Genomic DNA, 16,082 nt, shown 5'->3' with positions numbered 1-16,082 from the left:
ACCAGCATTCGATGAAACAATGACAAGAAAATCTGTCATTAATTGCAGTTCCACTCGAAATAACTAGTCAGTGTGATTTATGTCATATCCAGTTGCACATCTTCTTTTATTTTCTTTTCATGAAGAAATCCCTCTATTTCACAACTGTTACTTGCAACCCCATAATAAGATGCAACAGAAGACAGAGTATTCCTCAACATGGAATCATCCTGAAGATTAAAAAAATGGCAGACATTTGGGAGAAAGTATGATTTGACCAGCTTCATTGAATAGTTTTGGGACTATATTTAGTTGTCACAGGGCTGTTTTGAACACTGATAATACATAATTGTAAAAGAACGGAGACCAATTGTTAGTGTTGTTGAAGCAGACACCACAAATTCCAGCCACAGTTCATGATAATTAAGTACTATCTCACGGAAAGTGACTAAAGATCTTGGTGGATTCGAACCACTATACTCTTGAGAAACAAAGATTAAGGCCATGTTTCCAAAGTGCTCTTCCAATTGAGCTAAAGATCCATAAGAAGATAGTTGCAAGCAAGAGCCTCTTAAGAATACAACTCAAAACTAGGAATGTAAAGAAAGGAAAAGGAAAAAGCAATTGCTGGCATATGTGCTTAGACTCTGAATCTTGCCTCTAGCTGTGTGTCGTTTCTGCGTGTTGTTGTCACCTCTCCCTAGTGTCCTTGTACCTAGCCTTTTGCAATCCAGAAGAGCCTATTCATATCTTGTACTAAAAGGAAACTAACAACTCACTATATAATAATACTTTGAGCATAACTTGTCATCAGAATAAGACAAATAGTAACTAGGGAGGGTCTCCAATAGCGGAGGGCATAAGATACCCGGCTTCTTAGCAGGACTTCTATTATCATAAAATACAAGAGATTTCACCAATGGAATGAAAATCAGTCATTTCTAGTAGAGGTACCAGCTAAAGAAATAAATTTCTATCATGTATTAGAGACAAAGCAGAGACAGGACCTAACATCGGATTGCAATCGAAAATTCTCCAAATACGACTTCTCGTATTTCTATTAAAGCATGATGACAATATTTTCTCTTACGAGCACATGAAGAAAGCATTTAACTACCAGTAAAATGGAGCAAGAGATATTTGTAGGTCCTGCAAATACCACAACTAATGATCACAATGACCTGTAAAATGCATCATCTAGAAGCAAGGCTTGTTGGTGACATTACACTGTCTTTGTCCTCAAGATTGTGCTTGTGATCCTGCTCAACAATCTATTTATATGCAATTGAGCATCTTTCCCATATGCTGTTTCATTAGAAACCTGCAAATACCTCGGTGTCCCAAGTGGTTGAGGTCATCTCTTTAGTGATATATCTCATGGGCTCTGGTTCCGTTGGCTATCAGGTTTGTCTTTTGGAACCAACTAATATACCAAAAAAGTTAAATCTCAGTAGAACTTTAGTGAACTAGTTGAAATCTTTTGATTACAATGTTGCAATTTTTATGTATGTAAGCATCAGTCCGGGTTTACTTTGGAAGTTTTTTTCTCACTTTAATCGAAGATCAACTTATTGTAGCTTTAGTTACATGAATTGTTTGTGTTGCTGTTATTATATCTGTTTATATATAGCTATGTTGAATGCGTTTAGAGCATTCATTTTTCAGGTATGAAGTCCCTTATAGCGAACATTGCAGCTTTACAGAAATGAAAGACTTTTACAATTCCTATCTCCCGAGGACTAAATACCAAGTGTGAATAACAACAGCTCCGAGAGTGCTGATGCTATGGTCGCTCTTCTCATGTCTGATTCATAAAATCTCCGATCAAAATTATTGTAAGGAAGGACATTTACGGCCTGGGTCTTGGATTCTCCTTGCTAACCTGGATACTCATGCAATACAATCAGACCAGTTGTCCATACAAGAGCAAACAGGGACAAAAAGGAAAAAAAATAAAAGAACTATGCATTAGCCTATTAATTGCCTTCCCAGGCAGTGATGGGATATGGAAGTATTTGTATATCTGGTAAGTGGAAGTGAAACTGTATTTTTTGTTTCTTGAAATCTCTTTTGTATGAGTGTTTATTTCACTAATATGTTGTTAATATAAAATAAATTTTTTAGAGCATCATTACTCAAGATCAGACTCACCATTAGCCAAATGTTGAAACTAAACTGATTGGTCCAGTGTAAAGTGTCACTAGTGAAAATGTACATTGAGTTGCTTGTTGCCTTAATTTGGTGACATTATCATACAAAATGAACATGGCATTTCTACATGCTCGTTACCATTCAGCAGAAGAGTATGTTATAGTTTGCTATTTATTTGAGCTCCAAGACAAGAGATTTGAACCCAAGCTTACAAAGTAGCTGTGTAGGCCTGTAGTTTATTTGTACAAGACGATGGAAGAAAGAGCCCATATGATATATAATATCCTTTAAGAAGCGAAGATTCTTTTGACTTGGCTCCGATGTTCCTTATTGGGTGGCAAAGGTAAGGTATTGAAGGGCTTGGACTATGCTTCTCTGCACTACGGATTGGAGTCTTCAAGAGGAATGCTACGGAGACGAGATTTCAACTTAATAAAAGGGGGGAGCGCATCCGATTTATGAACTAATGGATACAAGCAAGTAACCTTACTGAAAAATCAACAACAAAGCATATGTAACAACAGTACTCATTTCCAAGGTGAGGTGGATCCATAAATCAGAATAAATTAGGCCCAAAGGTACAGAAGATAGGAATTAGTGATTTTTGAGTACTTAGTTGAAGTCTCCTTGTCTTTTCCTTTGTAATTGGCTGCTAAGGTTTTTTTTTTTTTTTTTTTTGAATTGTTATAGTGTTTGACGAGGTGAGGTCGTCTAATAATCAAAATCAAAACATGGTAGTGCAAATATTAGTAGACGGTTAAATAATAAAAGACAAAGTAAGTTCGTCGAGAATATCAGTACCCTATATATCAATATATGGGCTGATATATGCACTACCATATTTTGATAATGGCACTGACGAGTGTTATAATTCTCAACATGCTATGAAGTATGAACATCCAATGAGAAATAATACCCATGATGCTATCAACATCTTAAAACAATGTGAACAGCACATCATAATAATAATGTATTGTGGATATCAGAATTCAGACCCCAACCCCTATATTTTGATAATGGCACTACTCACGGTGCCGTTAGAGAAATTGCTTAAGAGGCTCTCGTACAAAATCCCTAGGTTGGGCATTCCGCATTCATTTCCCTCTGTCTCTCTGGACTCTCTATTCGTCCTTTTTTCTGTTTTTTTTTTTCCCTCGCTTTCGAGGGTTTTTCTTTTTCTTTTTTTTTTGGTTTTTGCCGTTTCCCCTTGTTCGCTCGCGTTTGAAACCTACCCCTGCCCTAACTTTAGCCATTTCTTCTTCTCAATTCCTCTCTGCTCGAAGAAATCTCCAAAAAATCAAACAAAGAAGAAAAATGCAGCAACAGCAACAGAGGCTAAAACAACAAGCCTTGATGCAACAAGCTCTCATTCAGCAACAGCAATCTCTCTATCATCCTGGTCTCTTACCTCCTCCTCAGGTATTTCCTCCATTTTCTCCTCTCGATTTCTTTATTTTTTTTCCTTTTGTATTTTTTATGATCTCCACGGGTGTTCGTTTTTTGGATTTATGCTTTGTGTTTCATATTTGGTATGATCTTCCCTGAAGAGAGAGAGCTAGGGTTTCGAGTTCAAGCCAAGCTCTGAGTTCTTGATGTTATGTTTTTCGTGCCTTTTGGTGATTTATTCTTCTAAGTTCTAACTTCTTTTCGGTCTTCTATAGGCATTTTATTCTCGTTAGATCTAGGTGAAGGATGTGAGGAATCTCACAAAGGAAATTTGGAAGAGGCTTCCTTTTAGAGAGGAAGTACTCTGAAAAATACAAACCTTTTTTTTTTTTTTTTTTTATTTCTCCTTAACTGTTCACAATTGCTAAATAGTTTTAATTAAACTACTCACCCAAACAGCACCCAATGGAGTTCTATAGGACTCAAACATTCCTAAACTTTTTTTTTGAATGTTTTACAGGCACTTATAAACTTATCCTAATAAACTATAAACAGCAGCTATCATAATAGGATTTTACCAACTCAATAAAAGATAAGATAAAGAGCTAATATACAACATAACATTCCGTCCTGCTTGAAAAACACCTTGTCCTCAACGTGGGAAATGAGGATTTCTTTTGTAGCTCATAAAACACTTCCTAAGTTGTTTTCTCAGCAGGAAGAAATCGCCCATTTAACAAGCACCTCAGTCACAGTCCTGTTCTTACGATTCACCATTCGACATTGCAGAATAGCCTTGGGACCGACCTCCGAGTGAGATTGAATTAGAGGACTGAGCTTTTTCTTAAAACATCTCCTAAGTTGCTTCCTCATTAGGGAGAAGGAGCTTTGCATTCAATGTCTACAATCTCCGACTGAGATTGTAGGAAATTAGCTTGCTTGATGAAAAAAGGAGTGTGAGGATTTAGTTTCTCTTGAGAGTATAATTCCTGTCTCTTGTTTCTTTGTGGTTGATATCAGCAGAACCCTTCACATAATTTGTGGCTGGGGACCTTGGAGTCTATGATGACTAAACTTGCTGCTTCTCTAGACTTCTCGTTAGGTCCATCCATGTCATTCCCTGTACCCATGCTTGTAAAAAGGGAGAGTTGTGATTTACTATTCACCTGGGGAGTCGTAGGTGTTGCTATCTTTTTTGACAATTTTGTGACATTTTTTTGTTGTATGCAATTTTGTGACCGTAGGCTTAATGGTACTTTTTTCTTACTCGAGACTAGATTTTGTTTGTTTGTAGATAATTCTTTATGAAGGTAGACTTTTCATTATTTGGGAGCTGTTTTCTACTTTTTCAATTTTTTTACGCACTTGTGTTTTGCAGATAGAGCCAATCCCAAGCGGAAATCTGCCTCCTGGGTTTGATTCAAGTTCATGCCGCAGTGTGTGAGTGTCGTAGGGCATTATCTTTTTTGCTTTCGATTTTTCTTCTTCTTTTCATTTTAGTATTATTCCTGGATTCTTTGAGGTAGCCATGCACTTTTCTTTCTTTCTTTTGGGGAAACACTCATAGTCAATCGTTGGTACCAACCATAGTTAGCAAACTCCATATTAAACGGCGTTTTTTGTGTGTGAAAAAAACGTGTTTTATTGTGCCGTTTAATACTCCGTTTAAAACTTTTACAATGAAAAAAAATCCAGGCAAACGTTTTAAACACGTTTTTGGCCAACTTTCCAATTTTACCCCCACCATATTTTGTAAATGAAAAAATTTTAAACTCATTTTCTTGTGTTTCCGTTCTTTTACTGCGTTTTTTTGAATCAATACCGTATTATACTCGAATTTTGGCCGTCCTGTTTTTTTGCCGAATCATGTTTTGCTAACTACGGTACCAACCCTCCTAATGGGTTTTAATCTCACTCCATTCCGACATCATCCTTACTTTTTGAAATTTCCTCTCTTGGTTCCCTTTTCTTTCCTTATTTTTTTCAAACATTCATGAAATGTATGGTTGTCTTATACTTATTGGTCTTTGTCATTTAGAGAAGGTGTTTCTTATTTACTTTTGGCTTATGCTTTTGAGAGAATGCAGGTATGTAGGTAACATTCATGTCCAAGTTACTGAAGCACTTCTTCAAGAGGTCTTCCAGGGTGTTGGCCCTGTTGAAGGATGCAAGCTCATAAGGAAAGAGAAGGTAGATTTTCATAACGAAGAAATGTCTTTACCCATGATTTTTTTATTTGCGCATGTATATTGGGGAAGTATCAAACCTAGAATGATATTATGTGTCACCATTCAAAAAGTAAATTCTGATATTATGTGTTTTGAGCGAAGATAGGAAACAAGAACATGCCCGGTTACTTTTTTCTCAAGTCTCGACATACAGAAATTTGTATCAGCACCAACAAACATGTGTGCAGCTCTAGGTTTCTTTCTCGATATACGGATATATACCTATTTATATGTCTTCTTTCTTTCTTTTTTTTTACTTAAATGGAATTTGTACGTATTTTTTACTCCTTATTTGGGCATTTTTACAGTTAAATGTGTGTGTGTGTGTGTGTGTGTGTGTTGAGTTGAGTTGAGTTGAGTATATGAGTGCACATATATGTATAGATCTATACACACCGATACCATTCAAAAGTAAAAAAAGATCTGTACACACCAATGTACATTTGTGTATATGTGTGCATGCCAATGCGTCGGAGAATCAGATATTTTGAAGTACTCGTGCCCAACTTTTCTGTCTCCATGTGTGCTACTGGAACACTTTCCCTGTTTCAAGTTACATAGGTCCAAATAGAATTATCTGATATTCATGTTACTAAATAGCCTTGAGAGCACCCTTGTCATATTTGACCATGAGGTAAAAATCTCTATCATGTTAATGTGTGGATGTGATACTTTTGATAGTGTTGCCGCTCTCCATAGTTTGAACCATGGTTGCTGGAAACATTTTTGAAAAAAAACGGTAATGAAACATGAAAAAAATTGGGGAATATTGGTAGTAATTTTGTTCTGGTACTCATCACCATCTTTTTGTTGATTCATGTGTGCAGTCGTCATTTGGTTTTGTCGACTATTTCGATCGCAGATACGCTGCAATTGCTATTATGACTCTTAATGGAAGGCATCTGTAAGTAGAATCACAATGGTCATCTGTGGTTTTGTTTTGTTTCTCTTGTATGTTACTCTGAAGAAACTGTAAACTGTAAATTTCCAGGTTTGGTCAGCCTATTAAAGTTAACTGGGCATATGCCATTGGCCAGAGGGAGGACACATCAGGTTATGTGCTGTTACTTTGTCTTCTTAACATTATCTTTGCAGTCCTGATGTTTGATCTTTGAGGGATGATAGAATGAAGGGCGCCCTTGCAAAAACCAGCTTCAGGGGCGCCCCCATTGGTCTATTTAAGCAAAGTGGGTACAGAAAAGAATGGATGGCGCAGTAAAAAGCAGAAACAGCTTTGAATTTGCTGAAACAGACCAATGGGGGCGCCCTTGAAGCTGATTTTTGCAAGGGCGCCCTTTATTCTATCATTCCTCTTGATTTTTTCTTTCAGGTTGGACATTGGCTGTGTCTTTCTCTTAAATGATTTTTTAATATTATGATCTGCAGGTCATTTCAACATTTTTGTTGGTGATCTTAGCCCCGAGGTTACAGATGCGACCTTGTTTGCATGTTTCTCTGTTTATCCTAGTTGTTCGTAAGCTCCAATTGCCAGCCTTTTTTTATAATCTTTGTCTCGGTTCTTTGTGAATTTTGTCAGTGCATACTCAGTACTCACAGGAATTTATTAGGATCTTAATTCAAGTGCCTTAAGTGACTGTGTTCTTACAGTACAAACCTCCTCTCATGGTTGTAAAAGCTCGAAACAGTTTAAACCATCTCATTTGTGGCAGAGATGCAAGGGTTATGTGGGATCAAAAGACTGGGCGTTCAAGAGGGTTTGGATTTGTTGCTTTCCGGAATCAGCAGGTGAAATGCATAAAATGCTGATGATTTGGAATACTCTATATGCTGCACCATTTTTTCACTATTCTTATTATCTCTAATTCTCGGCAGGATGCGCAAAGTGCCATAAATGACTTAACTGGTAAGGAAATCTATATTGTGCTATTGATTCTCTGACTTTTCTTTTCATCCTATTTTGATTCAACCTGTTTATATGGTTTTGGCTGTGCAACAACTATTGTTGATTTGCCTCATTAATAGTGTCACTCCTTTTAATTCGTGAAATTGAAAACTGAATTTGAAAGGGACACTAATCAGGCATTCAGGCTTCCTCATATACTTAGTTGTGTTCTTGAATTTTGTAATGCGTGGACAACTTTTTCTCAAGGCTATGGATTCTATTTATTACGCCTGCCACCAACGAATATGCACTCACGCACTCACACTCAGTTACGCACACAAACTCACTCACATGCACGCACAATCCCCCTAATTCTAACTTTTTAGGGCCTGCTCGTTTCAGATTGTGACAACCGATTGTGCGCCCAAAAACTATTATTGGACTCAAACTTACGTTTAAATTTGAGTCCGATAATAGGTTTGGGGCTTACAATCGGTTGACACAATCTCAAACAAACAGGGCCTTAGAGCAACTGCAGATTGTGATTGTTTTGATGTTGTTCTAATTTCATCACACAGGAAAGTGGCTTGGGAGTAGACAGATCCGTTGCAACTGGGCGTCAAAGGGTGCTGGTCTTCCTGATGATAAACAGAGCTCAGATGCTAAATGTGTGGTGGAACTAACAAATGGAACATCAGGTGGGTTCTAAAATCTGGACCGTTCATAGTTTATGTTATTAGTTGTCATTTTTCTTTACGAACTACAATGAAAGTCAAGAATGACTGTACCTATGTTTTTGAGAAACCAAGATGCTTTCAAGTTCTCATAAATTATCTATATATGGGTCCAGTAAATCATGTTATACCTTTTTTTTATTATTGCGTTTTGTTTTTGCTCTTCATATTGTGTCTTCTACTACTATCTTATTCTTAATTAGAGTAAATTCATTGAATCCTTGGGTTGTGTTTCTTAGTACTTCTCTGCCCTTCTAAGCAGCAGCCATCATGTTTCCAGTTTTTGTAGTGTGGATCATTGGTTTTGTTAAGTCTCCACACATTTCTTTGGTTGCTTTCATCGTGAACAACGGACACTCAATTAACTAAATGTTTACTTTTCCTTGTTCAGATGATGGCCAGGAGGCTTCAAATGAGGATGCCCCAGAGAATAATCCCCAATATACCACTGTTTATGTTGGCAACCTTGCACCTGAGGCAAGCTACCATCTCCCATCTCAACCCTTTCGTCGCTCCACATCTTTAAGTGCTGTTACCTTTTGGGCGGTAACTTCCATGTCAAAATAACTAGGAATTGCCCTTACGTGTAAGATCAGAAACACACTGGTGTTGGCATTTCAATCGGAAGCTAATTTTCAGTTTGGGTCTGCAAGCCACTTGCATTTTGGGTGCAATTCGTGCAAGGCGCAACCCAAAAAGACTTCTATGCAACTTGACCCTAAATTATAGCTTTGGGTTTTATGTAACTCTATCCAACAAAACAATGTGCCGAAAATGCCCTTATAAAAGAAATTTAGGCAAAAAGGAGCTGATCTTTGCAACCCTTTGTTTTGGTGGATACACCCTTCTCTGTTTTTACATTACATATGCCAATGAGATTTACAGCTAATGAAAGTGTTTAAAGAGGGTGTCTATGTACCAAGAGAAGGGTGTAAACATCAATATTCCAAAAACTAATTGACTGAATTTCCAAGTGTTTGAAGAGAAAACAAGTTGATTTTTAATTTTAAAAAAATCTAAGTTTTAAATGCGCTCTGAGTAGGGATGAATTTGTGTGTCTGTTTCCTTTCAGAGAAAAGAAAAGTATGATGCTGGAAAAGATTTTGAAGGCTAAAGGATTTATTTCTTCATAGCTTTTTTGGTTGGTTTAGAGTTTCTCTTTTGCCTTAAAACAAAAGTTGCAATGAACAGGAGAAATCAATATAAATTTGGATTTTAAAATTTTTTAGATTGTAAACCGTACTCGTCTCATCTCTCGCATGTACACCCAAATTAGGCAAGTACGTTTTGATGAACAACAAAATGGAAAGCCAAATGCATTTATCTTTTTGTGCTCCAAAAAATATGTTTATATTTTTGTTGTTATTTGTTACTATTCTCTCATGGGGGACCCTATGTGATGCAAACTTTACCACACTTGTGTATGATCATTTTCCCTTACAATTACTACTGTATGCCAGCTGAAAATTCAGCCGTACTTTCTAGAACATCAGATTGTAATTATGGTAGAGTGGATACTTTCCTCTTTTATGGGTTATGGCATCACTGCAGTCTTAATAGTAAATGCCGTTTTCTCTATGAAAAGAGGAAGCACTAGGACCTGATGGCTCTTGCATAGCTTTCTACGAGGTATGTTGGGAATAGATAAGATAAAATATAATGGAGGTATTCAAAGAATTCATGGAGGTTGCAATCTAGGTAGCGGCCTAATGGCTTTTGCATAACTTTCTACTGGTTGTGCTTGGAATAGATAAAATAAGATATAATGGAGATACTAAAAGAATTTCATGGAGCTTTCATTCTTGGTAGGGTGGATGCCTTGCTCCTTTATTGGTTCTGGTATCACTGCAGTCTTAATAGTAAATGTCATTTTCTCTTTTAAAAGAGAGAGCACTGGGATCTGATGGCTTTTGCATAGCTCTCTACTAGGTGTGCTGGGAATAGATAAAATATGATAAAATGGAGGTATTCAAAGAATTTTGTGGAGGTTGCAATCTAGTTAGAGGCACAAGAGCCGCATTTATCATGCTCATCCTCTAAAACGACGGAGCGGAGACTTTCATCCCATCAGTCGTGTAGATAGTGACGCAGGGAGCGTGGAGCGGCAACACCAAGATAAAGATCCACACAAGAAGCAACTAAAATAATCTCGTGGGGGTTTGAAAACCCATGCCACGGTTTGGAGAAAAGCTCCAACATAACAAATGATAGGAGCGAAGCTCCTTCACCCACATGAATGAGCCAATGCTCTTCACAAAAGATACCCCAAAAACAAACTTTATTCAAATCTATCTTTCTTCTCTCATGTCATTACATAATATAAAGATCCAAAACCTAAGAATAGCAAACCTAAATTCTTGCCTAACCATTATTCTCAATCTTCTAACTAAAGCAACATAAATAAAGAGTAGAAACATGACTAAAACTTTCCTAAAATAGTAATCCCGCAATATAACTATACCATCTTAAAACTGCGTATAACTTAGCCAAATCAACTCCAAATAGCGTAATCTTGGGCTCTTTAGATAGGTAATCGAAAAACCTTTCAAAAAACACCAAAATCATGCTAAAAGAACCAGATTTGACAACCCAAAAAACTACCACAAATAAAATGACGAAAATAAGAATAAAAGATTTGATCCACGCCGTACGTTCTGCATCAGATAGTGTCCGTATGATACTTTCCAAAGTGTTGGTGGATAGTCTCCGATCAGTTTTGGAGCAATCATTTCTAAATCTTAGTGCATTTTCATTTTATTCAAGCCAGACAAATCATAGAAAGAGCACTGCTAGCAAATGAATCCATTGATTTCTGCCATTGAACATGCAAATCGGGGGTCCTATCCAAGGTTGACATGGGAAAAGCCTATGATAGGGAAGAATGAGGCTGTCTCGATTACATTATGATAGGAATGGGGTTTGGAGCCATATGGAGAGATTGAATATTTAAGTGCTTGTTGTCGATTAGATGCTTTAACCTCGTTAACGATTCTCCTAAGGGTTTCTTCAAAACATCTAGGCGTTTTCGTCAAAGAGAGACCCATTACCTCCATCTGCTCATTATTGTTGCAGAAGCCTTTAGTAGGATGATGGATTGGGCTAGATCCGAAGGATTAATTGAAGCTTTTCATATTGAGAGAAAGTATTGGGATGCAAGGTGGGCTTTTCCCCCAGTACGTACTTGGGCCTTCTTTTGTGTTTTGATAGGCCGTCAAAAATTTGTGGGCCCGGACGATTGAATCCATGGAAAGGAGACTCTCGCCTTGGAAAAATGATTGCTTTCTTTATGTGGGAGAAATACCTCAATCAAAGCAGTTTTGGCTGCCTCCCCCTCTATTTTATGCCGATATTCCTCTGTCCGGCTTTCGTCATCAATAGAATTGAACAACTCTAAAGAAATCTTTTATGGAATGCCGTGGATGAAAGTAGTTAGTATTATCTGGTTAGTTGTGATGTAGTATATTGGCCTTGTAGAGAAAGCCTTGAGATTAAAAGGCTAAAATCAATGAAGAGGGCTTTACTTGGGAAATGACTCCTGAAATATGGCTATGATAGAGATCTTCTATGGAGAAGGGTAATTAATGCAAAATCAAGTTTTGGTCCACAAAAGTGGACACCTTTAGATGAATACAGATCTCATGGGATTGCAGTTGGCGGGGCATCATGAAGTTCTTGACTCTCTTTTAGAAAGAGATAACTGGTGCGGGGACAAATCATTGAAAAAAGATTTCCCAGCAATATTTAATGTGACTTCTCACTGAAATTTTTTGTGGCCGAATCTCTTTGCAGAGTGAACCTTATGTTGTATTGGAATTTTAGATTTAGGAGGAATTTCTTTGAGTGGCAATTGGAGGACGTCATGTCCTTTCTCTCAAGATGTTAGAAGTTTATTGTGTGTGTGTTGTCTAAGGGCATAGTGGTCATTTGTATGTTTTCTCTCTTTTATATATAAATAAGTGAGGGGGAGAAATCCAACTCACTCTTTTCTCTCCTCTCTCTCTTCTCCTTCAACATGGTATCAGAGCCCTAGGGTTTGGATCCTGAGGGACCACCATTGTCTCTCCTTCTTCCTCCCTTTCTCTCTCTCTTTTTTTTTCTTTCTTTTCTTCTACCCACTAACCCTAATCTCTACCACTCACCAGACCCCACCCCTCTTTCCCTACCCCTCACCAGACCCCACCCTGAACCTCCCGCCCCCACTCTTCCCCGCCGTAACCACCATCCCCACCGTAAACCCCACCCCACCCTTCCCTGCACCTCCTGCACCTTCCCCCAACCTCTTTCCCCCCTAACCAGTCCCCCCGTCTCCATTGCACCTCCAACCCCTCTCTCCCCTACCGTACCCCTATTGGGCATAGTGGTCATTTGTATGTTTTCTCTCTTTTTAATATAAATACATAAGTGAGGGGGAGAAATCCAACTCACTCTTCTCTCCACTCTCTCTTCTCCTTCAACACAAGAATGTAACTCAATCTACATAAAGCAGAAAGGAAAGGATAAAATAATTTGGAAATGGATCCCAATGGGCATTTTGCCGTCAAATCTTTCTACGAACCATAGGTCATAAGGGATTATTACTCGCTAATCCTGTTAATTTAAAAAATACATGCCTTTTCAGGATTAACGCTTTCTACCGGTCTGCTTGCCTAAATAAGATCCTCACTATGGATCACCTTCACAATAAATGGATGATTGTAGTTAACAATTCCGCTCTATGCCTTTCCGATGCCGACTTCGTTAACCTTCTCATTCATTGGCAGTATTCTTGTGGCCTGTGGTACTTTGTCTTTTGTCTCTTCAGAGTTTGTCGATTTCGCTACATGCTCATATCGCTGATCATACTGAGTTATGGAGTTTCGACCCTTGTGCCTCTACAGGTAGGACGTAAGTTGTGGACCCTATTCCTTAGCTGCCATTTTGTTGCTCTAATGGAAGGAGAGGAACATCACATCAAAGCGTATGTGAAGTATTCATAAATAAATCTTCTTGATAGTTACATCGATCCTCACCATTTTTTTGTGGAATTTCTTTGATATCCTTTCATTGGACTTAGGGGGTGGTTAGGTTGAGTAACATTCACCTGGAGGGCCGTGAATTCCAATGGACTTTGATGGTTCGAGTTTTGATAATCTAGGCCAGGCTGCCACTGGGGGATTGTTGAGAAATGAAGACAGTTTGTGGTTCTTTTCAGGCCCAATTGGTGAGAAGGGTACTATCGAAGCAGAGGTCATAGCACATCTCGTGGGTTCGATCCACTACTCGGGATCAGATTCAGTGTATGATCATTGAGGGAGACTCCCTCAAAGTCATCAGATTGGTGAAAGAAGGGAGGTACTTTCCTTGGCAGTTTGCAGATGCCATCGAGGAGATCCGAGATTCTTTGGAGGGACTTGATATAGAGATTGACATCTCTGGCAATTGGCTAGCACGGATGCTGATTCTTTAGCAGGGGTCTGGACTTGGTAGAGTGAAGATTCTGTTATTTTATCGCTTACCCACCTTGAGAGTGTGTAGTTTGGTGGCAGATTATCTTTCCTTAGGTTTCTCTGTGTTCTTTTATCATTCCACATTTATTTTCTGCTTTTTTTTTCTATTATATATATATTTGTACTGCATCTTTAGACCATCTCAGTCTTTGGGTTTTTCTTTTATTCTTTTAATAATTTTTTCGCATTTAAAAATAAGGGATTTTCTAGCGTCCATCGCAGAAGGCATTTTGCTGATGGTCTGTTGCATCTGACAGCAGCCACCCAGGCTCACTTTTCAGCAGATTTTGTCTTCATTCACGAGGTGGCTGCTGTCAGATGCAACAGACCATCCGCGAAATGCCTTCTGCGATGGACGCTAGCAAATCCCTAAAAATAATAGCAGTCATAATTGTTGGACTGCCTCTCACTTGTGACCACTAATATTCTGCCACTCTTCTCATGAATAATCTACGTGCAGGTTACCCAGGTTGATCTCCACCGACATTTCCATGCCATTGGTGCTGGAGTAATAGAAGAAGTTCGTGTACAGCGAGATAAAGGCTTTGGTTTTGTAAGATACAGTACCCATGGTGAAGCTGCTCTTGCCGTTCAGATGGGTAATGCACGGATTCTTTACGGAAAGCCAACTAAGGTAACCTTCTTTAACGTCCTTGGTGTTGTGTGCTGCAAATTTTGCTGGTAGACTTTTAGTGTTGTATGCATCTTACTCAGGGACTCTTTCACATTGGGTTTTTGTGCGTCCTGGGCACTTCCGACCCAAAGTTGCCTATTTTCCATTTCCCATTGCTGGTTCTTCTGGTAACTTTGGATAGACAGTGGTTCTTTATGCAAAAATCGGTCTTCTCCATGTTCTAACATGTTATTATAGATCTCTTTTTTTTTGTTTTTTGAAAATGCTTATTTTAGATCTTGTTTCAAATTGGATATATGGTATATATGCATTTAAAACTCAGATCAACATAAGATTTATTAATCTCTCAGGAACCAATATGTATCTGTCTTATGGTAAATTTGACATGATGTAGTCATAGCAGATTCTGGGCTTAAAACTTACCATTCAACCAAAAGAAAGAAACGCTGGTATGATTTGGCAAGTCCACAATCTTATGCCTCATGTTTGCTTGCAGTGCTCATGGGGTAGCAAGCCTACCCCACCTGGGACGTTGTCAACCCCTCTTCCCCCGCCTAGCGCCGCCCCTTTCCCTGGTTTCTCTGCAACGGACCTACTAGCCTATGAGCGTCAGCTGGCCCTGAGCAAGATGGGTTCTGGCCAGGCAGCGTTGATGCACGCCCAAGGTCAACACGCCCTAAAACAGGCGGCTATGGGGATGGGCACTGGCGCTAGTCAAGCAATCTACGACGGTGGCTTTCCGAACGTCGCAGCGGCTCAGCAGCTCATGTATTATCAGCAATGAGATTAGTTTTGATTTTGACCTGAACCTCAGATTTAGGGTTCTGCAGGTTTGTTTTCTTTCTTCCTTTTCCTGTCAGCTGTGAGTTTTAGTTTGTTTCACATGCAGTGCTTGCTCTATTTGCAAGGATTGGATGTATGATTTAATATACATAGGGTTTGTATGGTCGATATGTTTTTATTAGCTTACTTCTCTACTTAATCTGTGGCCTTTATTACTAAGATATTTATTATCTATACAAAAGTTTTCAAGAATATCTTGATGAGCTTGGTAAATACGACATTGGAAAATGATACGAAGACAGATGTTTTAGGACTTTGGCCCAAATAGCGACTGAAAATTGGTGGTTCTCTTATGAACTTGGTGTACAAAGACAAGATTGCCGACTAATATTAAGTTGCACGTTGATTCTGATTAATGCATATACTTAACGTTGGTGCATGAAAATTTGTGCGTGCTAACACTGTTTGTACAAGAAATTTGTAACTTTTGCACAAAATTTTACCAGCCATCTTTTTTATGCATGACATAACGATATTTCCACTACCCACGCTTCCTTTTCCAACATTTCCATCCGCTTTTTTATGTCTTTTGCTGAAAATGAATGAACATATTCTTTAGGGAGATTTTTTATCACCCTCCCTGTAGGATTATGCGCCCCCTTGTTAACATGATTTGACATCAAAAGGCGTTAAGAGTCTGCCCGCATTCACGTTAAAAGGTGGGCGCATAAGCCTACAGGGAGGTGTGAAGAAATCATCTCGCTTTCTTTTTGTTGTTGATGTTACTGATGTATGCAAATTTATTTGGCATGGAGGCTCTGTTCACTTGTTTTCCTAGGAAAGGAAAAGAAAAGGTTT

The 16,082-nt window shown here is 38.5% G+C and overlaps 1 protein-coding gene across 1 annotated transcript; it reads left to right on the top strand.

The window, feature by feature from the left end:
* The first annotated feature begins 3,309 nt into the window (after positions 1–3,309).
* On the top strand, positions 3,310–15,640 carry LOC143877970 (oligouridylate-binding protein 1-like). The gene is made up of 12 exons (XM_077380330.1): positions 3,310–3,549; positions 4,895–4,956; positions 5,604–5,706; positions 6,572–6,648; positions 6,736–6,797; positions 7,131–7,218; positions 7,415–7,490; positions 7,578–7,608; positions 8,166–8,285; positions 8,713–8,798; positions 14,268–14,441; positions 14,938–15,640. The coding sequence occupies exons 1-12, from the start codon at positions 3,445–3,447 to the stop codon at positions 15,223–15,225; spliced, it is 1,272 nt and encodes a 423-aa protein (XP_077236445.1). The 5' UTR covers positions 3,310–3,444; the 3' UTR covers positions 15,226–15,640.
* Positions 15,641–16,082: the final 442 nt, after the last annotated feature.

The sequence above is a fragment of the Tasmannia lanceolata genome, unplaced genomic scaffold (genome assembly GCF_043159265.1).
Source record: "Tasmannia lanceolata isolate RefF3 unplaced genomic scaffold, GAP_Taslan_0.1 ptg000005l, whole genome shotgun sequence".
NCBI classification, from domain to species: domain Eukaryota; kingdom Viridiplantae; phylum Streptophyta; class Magnoliopsida; order Canellales; family Winteraceae; genus Tasmannia; species Tasmannia lanceolata.
Note: the sequence above shows the minus strand (reverse complement) of the source record. Positions and strands in the feature narration are given on the sequence as shown.